The following is an 8,500-nucleotide window of genomic DNA, read 5'->3' as shown; positions in this document are numbered from 1 at the left end:
AGTCTGTTTTCCGGGATGCTGCGTCCCTGAGTCCTGAGACAATCTCAACTTCTTAACACAAAAAAAAAAAAAAAAAAGTGAGGTGATCTGCCAGGGTTAACGTTTTGCTCCATTTGTGGACAAATGAATAACTAAATGACTAAATGACCTGTCACCATGTCCACAAGGGAAAGACTGAAGGATTTTTCTTTTTTTTTTTTTAACTTTCATTGGGTCCCGTCAGCAGTTACAGCAGATTACACCTGACTGCAAAAGGCGTTTAACGTTATTTGCCATGTTAAACAATAAAGGCATATCAGACAATCACATTATTATTATTATTATTAATATTAATATCATTGATATTATTAGTGCTTTAGCTGGAACAAAAAACGAGTAAAAAAGCTACTATGTCCAACATGTATTGCACCGACTGAAAAACATTAAATTCCACAAAAAAATAGTTTATAATATAACGGCACTGAACTTTAGAGCAATCATTGTTTATGCAGGTGGGATTTACATTGTTTTACCTTGATGTAAATCGGAATTCGAGAGAAACAGCGAATTGCTCGCATATTTCTGAATTACACGACGTTTTCACCATAATAATAATAATAATAATAATAATTTGAAAACTTCATAGAAAACGGGTATGTTGGCGGTAAAACAGTGGCTGGAATAATAAAGGACAATCGAGCGAAAAACGAATGGCCCTTCATTTAAATCAGCCTTTACCTCGGCTTAAAGGTGAGCACTGGGAATGCATGGTCGCTTCCAGTAAAACCTTTCATGGTTGTATAATGAGAGTGAGAAGGGGCCTAAACGTTCTCAAGACGCTTGGAAAAAAGAAAAAAAAAGCATCAGGTGGCCGGTTCGGGGGGAAAAATCCCACTTGTCTTCCATGAATCATTTTCTAGAACAAGATTTAATTTCTTCACATACAGGCTTCAAATACCGACACTGCTGGAGGAAGAAAAAACAAAACAAAACGGCTGAACCTGCAGTGAAACAAGCAGAACTTTCTCACCCCCCCCGGCAGATTGTTTTCCCTTAAGAACAACCAGATATTGAGGCTGAATAGGACACACAATGACCCGTTAAGTGGCGCACACATGTTTTCTCAGCGTGTCTCTGTAACTAAGCCGGCCGGTCTTGTGTGATCCATGAAGCAGGTACTTGAGGAGACCTATTGGCAGGTGCTCTGGTCCAATCAGCTCTCTCCCTGCGCAGCGTCAAGCTTACATGGAGGCTCGCGGGCGCTCGACTCGGTGCGCACTCGTGCACAGAAACCCCCCGAGTGCGCACAGACTCTATGGACCCGGGCAATTTACGGCACTGTTGAGTTTTGTAGCAGCATCTCCACCGGGCAGGCTTGCGTAGGCAGAACCCTCCACACACCCTCCATCTTTGATCACCATGCATCTCTGAGAGGGGGGTTCTCGTTTCCAGCAAGAGGAAGGAAGACGGCCGACAACTTTCCCTTCGGTACTGGTTTCGGTTTCTTTCAAGAGATGATGTTTTCGTCCGCGGGGAAACGCTGCTTCACGATAGAGTCCCTGGTCGCCAAAGAGAACCCTCTAACAGCCGAGGACCCCATCCGCCCGACGGCGTTGAGTTACTCCAACCCGACGACCGATGCCTTAATGAACGGCTACCAGGCTCCACCGGCCAGGTCCCTCTACCAGAGCCCGGACCTGGTGTTCCCAGAGACGGTAAACCACCCCTCCCTCACCGTGGCTCCTCACCAGCTCGGCGGCTCCCACCTACAGCATCCGCACTTCTTCGGGACGCAACACCGAGACCCGCTCAACTTCTACCCCTGGGTCTTACGGAACAGGTTTTTCGGACACCGATTTCAAGGTAGGTTCAAGCGGAGATACGACACGGCCGAGTAGGACCTCCAAGTATGACACACAGAATGTCACTTTACTACGCTCCTGTGCAACTTTACTTATTCCTGAATGGCCTGCATAAAAAAAAATAAAGTTAAAGGGATGTTCGCCACCTAAAATGTTTAGATTTACAGTAGGTGTATGGGTTTAGTGCCTGGTGAAAATCCTAACGTGTGAATTTTATATAAATCCAGTTCAATTAACTACATTTCATAGAGACTACGACATGAAAGTTTGCTTCAGCCTCTGCCTTGCGAGAAGTTGGATGAATAGTTATCGGGCGTGGCATTTTGAGCAAGATGAGCGACTGTCACCACCGAAAGCATTTCTTGGTTGAACAAGAAAGCCGCAGAGGGTATGAACGACGAGGCCACGGAGAGTGCAGCAGGCGGTGGGGCTGCTCTCAGATTTCCACTCTCGTTCGCCCGGCAGCTCCCCTCAGAAAGCCTCAGTCAGAAGAAGATCAGCACTGTTGTTGTTGTTGTTGTTGCTCTTCTTCTTTTTTCCTCCCCCGAACAAGAAAACTGGCCCTGGGTTAGGCTGCAGTTTCAGAGCACAAAAAAAAAAAAAAAATCTTGCACAACGTCCAGGCTACGAAGGCGAAATCGATGAAACCCACGATAATAACTTCAGTATTAATGGCAACAGAAACGCAAATCTGAAGGAAATCCAATGCAGATATTAACAGCAGCAAAGGATTTGAACAGAGCCTGCAGTGATTTATTTACCAGACCATCCTCAGCGCCATTGTGCACCAACTATCACCAAGCAAATGCATCTTTACGATCTATTATGGCCTGTTTACACACACTGTACTTTTATTTTCATATTGCACTGTATTGCATTTCTAATTTTTTTTTTTTTTTTTTACGGTAAAGAAAGAATTATGCAAATCCATAAAACGCTTCTAAATTATTACAATAAACTATCAGCCTATATTTTCACACTTTTCAGTTTGATGTATCCTAATTACAATGTAGGTTAATTAATTAATGCCCCCCCCCAAATGACTTGATTTTGTTTTAGACTTTCTTATTGGACACAAAAGGGAAGAGAAGGGACAGAAAACGAAAGAAAAAGCAGACAAAAAATTAATTGCATATATTAAAACTATTTTTAAAAGTTTTGCAAAACCACTGTTGCCATATTTCCAGATCACAGCCGCCTACTTCAGCGAGCGCAGCCTTCTGGGATATTTCTTTTTACCATAGAATAAACCTGTCGTCTCCACGGAATACTTTCAGCCTCACCTCTTACACCTTCTCGACAAAATATGGTGAAATAGATCAGAGAAAAAAAAAATCGACTCGTTGCCGGTGAATTAACTGCCCTCTTGGCCCATACAACACACACCACCAAACGCTATCTTAATCCATTTTCTATTTTTTCCAGTTCACTCAAACGGTAGAATACGAGCTTTTACGTTGTAGGGAATATTAGGGGCGATGTGTTAAAATAAATATCCGATGTCCATTTTCTCCAAAGCCAAAGGCGAGTTTGGTGGTTGCGTGTCGGGTTCACGAGTCTGTCTAAAACCTTCGTGATTCCGTTTGAAAGTGAGCGTCCAGCCCGGTACGCGCTGGAGACGGGACATTAACAGGCGCGGCCCTGCAGCGGCAAAGAAAGAGCAAAGAAGTGGGGGAAAAAAGGGATTTCCGAAGGGGCTTTTGCTAATTCTGCTGGCGGGCTGTAAATTCAGATATTTAACCTGACAAAAAATTAAAAACCTTGCCTCTATCGGACTAAGATTTACAGGCAAATATTCGGTTCCTGATCATTGGCCTTATTATTTACTGCTACATTATTTACCACGACGAGGCATAATGCTACTAACACCAACAACAACACTGATAATAATAGTAATAACAATAAGAACAACAACGATGACAATAAAATAAGAATACTGATAATAATCATTGGTTTCACTGTGCTTGGTCTTGCTTTCCTTTACCACCACGACATTTACAGCTTCATTCGGTCATTCTGGGAATCTCGGAGCAGGCCTATGAACCCTGACCCCTCTCTTTGTGATTAGTTAGCATGAAGTACTGTTCCCGCAGGCCGACTGCCGACCTGCACACGGTCCGGGCCGAGCGAGTCCCAACTGACGGCCCTGCCGCGTGTCTTTCTGCATCTGGGTTTCAGGTAACGATGTGTCCCAGGACAGCCTGCTACTCCACGGTCCTTTCGCCAGGAAGCCCAAACGCATCCGGACGGCCTTCTCTCCCTCCCAGCTCCTCCGTCTGGAAAGAGCCTTCGAGAAGAACCACTATGTGGTAGGGGCCGAGCGGAAGCAGCTGGCAAACAGCCTGAGTTTATCTGAGACACAGGCAAGTCGAGCTAACGTCCCCGCTAGCATCCACGCACACTTTCTGCTCTTACGCTGTCAGGTCTGCTGGTTCTCCTCGGGCGGCTAACTCGGCTAATTCCCACTTGCTAAATGTTGGGAAAACAAGAAGTTGGCGCTCGAACGATCTCCTGATCGACAACCGCTGCTTTTGACTTTACTGACCGACTTTTGCCGAGAGCATCGTTTCAATGGTAACCAACTCCGTTGCGTCCTAGAATCGAGCGGTCGGCGAGTGAGGCTGCTGTCAAATGTCGCGATAACTCGAAAACAAAAACAAAAAACCTCAACATTAATACGATAAAACCCACAACGGAGGGAATATTTCCACCCAGAAAAAATTTAGCCTCCTCTTTCAGCCTCTCTCTTTGCGAGAGGACGACGGATACACTGTATCTGGTTGGAGGAAAAATCAAGGGTGGATGTGAGGAGTATTTAGGGGATAATGCAACTTTATTTGGACATATTTCGCCCTGGGTAAATATATTCAAATAAAGCAGAATTATACAAAAAAAAAAAAAAAAAGCTAAAATATTCCCAAACAGTTACCATCGAGGGTAACTGAGCAAGATGGAAAATAGGAATGAAAATGACATTTATTTCAAAGCCAAAATCATGAAGTTAAAAGCTTCTTTAACGCCAATAGTAAAAGGATGATGATGATAAATAACTAACTATGATCATCAATTCCATTTAAAAGATAGAAAGATTCTTTTTTTAACTGAATGTTTTGAACTATTATTAGTACTGGAAATATCTGTAACACCTGTTGTAAATGGCTTATTTAGGTGTTAGATAAACTAAAGTCTTTTGAATAATTTATTAGTTATTTATTGAATAAGGAGTATTTTTGCTATTATGTTGCAAAACGTGAGAGGCTACTACAATGTTAATGACAAATGAAATTATAAATACCTGTGTGAAATCAAGTTTGCACTGGCTATAGGAAAATAGTAGCATTTTATCAGATCATGCAGTGTTATTTATCCGATCCACAGTCTGCAACGCAGCGCTCAGAGCCGTTGTTAATACAAGCCGCTGCGGCAGTGAGCAACTGTTGGTTTGTGCGCTTTCGTAGAAATTCAGGTTTTGTTTTGTTTTTTTTTTTTAAGATATAAAATTATGGGCAGTTCAATATGAATAATTCCCTTCCTCCAGCCACACGAGACGTGGCCGCAGCTCAGTGAGTTAAAGAGTCTCTTAAAGGTGTTTAATCCACGCATGCCATAGGATGAAGTGTAAATATTATTGATGCTGAAGTTTAATGAGTCCACATTATCTGGGTGTCAATTAGGCCTAATAGGCGATACAAAAGGAGGCTTCCCGAGTCAGCAATATGGATGAATGCTGCTTGCAAGTTTAGGTTTTGTGTCAGTCAATAGCAGGCTTGCAGTTGAGCACCAATTGCATTATGCAAATTAGAACAACAGTGAACTGAATGTTAATTAACCCACACAAAGTTTATTTTGGTCTTGAGTTAAAGTATGTACTGTACTAACAACAAAAGAAATGGGTAGCAGAGACGACAGCTGTAGTTAGAGAATCTAACAAAATAAGAGCGATTATACTCATTTGTGAAAACTACAAATCTTCCAAATCTGATGCAACTATCTCTTGTGCCATTGCCGTCTCATTAAAGTGAGTACTTAAAGAGCCAGTAGAAATATTTGCACCATCAGACTGATCAAGTCAACAGGGTTATGAGATGGTCACCATCATTATACACTGTCACCCTCAGCAGGTAAAGCAATGGTCAAAATGTGAGGGGGGAAAAAAAAAAATGTCCAAGTAAAAATGCTGCACTAAAACCCAGTGGATGATATTTGCTGTGAAACAGCATTCAAATGGTCACTAAAGTGGGGGTCAGATACTGACTGACCTTTGCTGTGGCTGGTAAATTAGCTAGTAACTAGCCATCACTTTAGCTTCCACGGTCTTCTCATAAAGTCGCCTGTGGTGCCTCCAGTGTAGACAATTGAACAAAAGTACTAAAATCCAGCTCTTGCGGCTGATAAGTAGCAGGGCTTTTTGAGAGTAAAAAAAAATTTTTTTTGGCCGTGTGAAATTTGCCTGAGGCCTAGAGAAAGGCAAGAGAGAAGAGGAAGCTAATATTATGAGGCCCAGTCCACTTGTTTCTATTTAAAAAGTGCATCCTGACCACATATATGTTACTCAGCCAAGCTCATATTCCAAGGTCATACTAGCAATACATGCCAGTCAGGAAGCCATTTAGCTCACTGATCTTTGCCGTGTATTAATGTAATTTTCAGTCATGAATGCAAAAAGAAGTTGCGTTTTAAGATTTAAATTTGCAGTTTGAGAGCATTATGAAAAGGAGGGGGGGGGGGTTGCTATGGCAAAATATGATGCAGGGGAGAAAATATAAAAATATACACAAGTTAACAGTAAAATTAGGCAGAGAAGAGGAGTTTTGTGGAATAAAAAGAACAAAAAAGAAAAGATAACCACTAAAGCCCACACTGGTTTCCAGGGGGTAAATATAATGAAATTCTGTGAGGAAATTAAAACCATATGCATTCTTTCGTCTTTTAAAACCGAATCGAAACTGTGGCGCTGAGTGCGAAAGTTGTTTTTCATTTTATTTTACTTTAAGAGTCTGCCATACCAACAGACAGAAGGAAAACTAGATAGAGCTGAAACAATTACACAATTGATCGATTGGGGAAATGACATAAAATTAATTTCGAGCTATTTTGATAACCAATTGTTGAAGTATTTTTTCAAGCAAAAATTTGCACAACATTTTGTTGTTCCACGTTCTTAAATATGAAGATTTGTCTTTTTTCTCTGTTTTATAATATTGCTTTGGACTATTGGTCACAGAGAAAACGCAAGATATTTGGAGACATCACCTTGGACTTTAGGAAATTGTGCATTTCATCAAATTTCCTTACATTTTATAGACCGAGCAATTCATGAGTTAATTGTGAAAACTCTCTGCGGATTAATTGATCATGAAAATAATCGTTAGCTGTAGCCTCAATCACAGGTATTACTAAAAACACTAATGATGGCTCCATTACATTTAGTTGTGCTAGCATGCACAACACAGGGGCCCTAGAATCAAATCACAATGTTTATGTTAGACAAGTCAAAATGTCCTCCTTGACAAAGGTCTATTGCACATTATGAACTGTATATTGTTAATACTTATCTCACAGATCATACTGACCTGCTTCTCTGAAATGACACGGCAGTCTGCCTAATAAAATGTGCGTCGTCGTCGTCGTCATTAATCCTGTTTATTCTTTCTGTCCAGGTGAAGGTTTGGTTCCAGAACAGGCGGACCAAGTACAAGCGACAGAAGCTGGAGGAGGAGGGACCAGAGAGCCAGCAGAAGAAGAAGGGAAACCACCACATCAACAGATGGCGCATTGCCACCAAGCAGGCCAGCTCCGAGGACATTGATGTGACCTCAGAGGACTAAAACCTCGGTCCAATCCCCGACAATGCTGCCCTGAACCCTGCGTCCAATTCTGACGCATCAAAGGACCAATGCTATTTATTATGTAATATTATTAAGTATAATTAGACACATTAGAGGAAGACACACGGACTAAATATGTGATCACCACACATCTCTTCATCGAGGTGCTATACTCAGTGACACTGGAAAAAAAAACAACCCATCTTATTTAATGACATCCATCCTGAATGACTCTGGATGAGGAGAGATCTTTCCATAGTTTAATGATTTTTGGTGTGTGACAGCCAAAGATGAAGAGAAACAACGGCAACCTCTATCATAGTGTTTGTTTTTTTTAAATTGTACATAGGCCACTTATAAAGGTTGTTTTTGAAAGAGGCTATTTGTTTCATTAAAGCTGTTTTTACCACCTGATTAGGTCATTAACACCTCATCGCTCACCCCACCCACTCCACCACCTGTGTACCATGTTAATTTAAATTTCTCCTCAATGACGAGAACGTGTTGTCGCACACTTTTAATCATACCGGTGAGTCGGAGAACAAGCCGGTGACTGGCAAGAAGAATAACAAAACAGGAAACGGACCATGTGTCAAAGAAAATATCAAAATCATTCAGTCTCTGCAGGATTTTATTTTAACTTTTGTGACTTGAGAGCCATTCCGACGCTCTGTTATGCTTCCTAATGAAGGTTCTCCATAGAAAGGTGATTCATGGCCAGCTGTGCATGACTCTTGGACAGATGAGAAGCTGCAGAGACCTCTGGTGTTAGGGGCGAGTTGTGCCACATAATACAAGCAAGTTAGCAGCTATGTGCTTCATCTGCCATGC

The 8,500-nt window shown here is 41.8% G+C and overlaps 1 protein-coding gene across 1 annotated transcript; it reads left to right on the top strand.

The window, feature by feature from the left end:
• Positions 1-1,493: 1,493 nt before the first annotated feature.
• On the top strand, positions 1,494-8,313 carry emx1 (empty spiracles homeobox 1). The gene is made up of 3 exons (XM_040137143.1): positions 1,494-1,842; positions 4,020-4,204; positions 7,502-8,313. The coding sequence occupies exons 1-3, from the start codon at positions 1,494-1,496 to the stop codon at positions 7,667-7,669; spliced, it is 702 nt and encodes a 233-aa protein (XP_039993077.1). The 3' UTR covers positions 7,670-8,313.
• The last annotated feature ends 187 nt before the right edge of the window (positions 8,314-8,500 follow it).

Source organism: Xiphias gladius, chromosome 10 (assembly GCF_016859285.1).
Source record: "Xiphias gladius isolate SHS-SW01 ecotype Sanya breed wild chromosome 10, ASM1685928v1, whole genome shotgun sequence".
Lineage (NCBI taxonomy): Eukaryota > Metazoa > Chordata > Actinopteri > Istiophoriformes > Xiphiidae > Xiphias > Xiphias gladius.
Note: the sequence above shows the minus strand (reverse complement) of the source record. Positions and strands in the feature narration are given on the sequence as shown.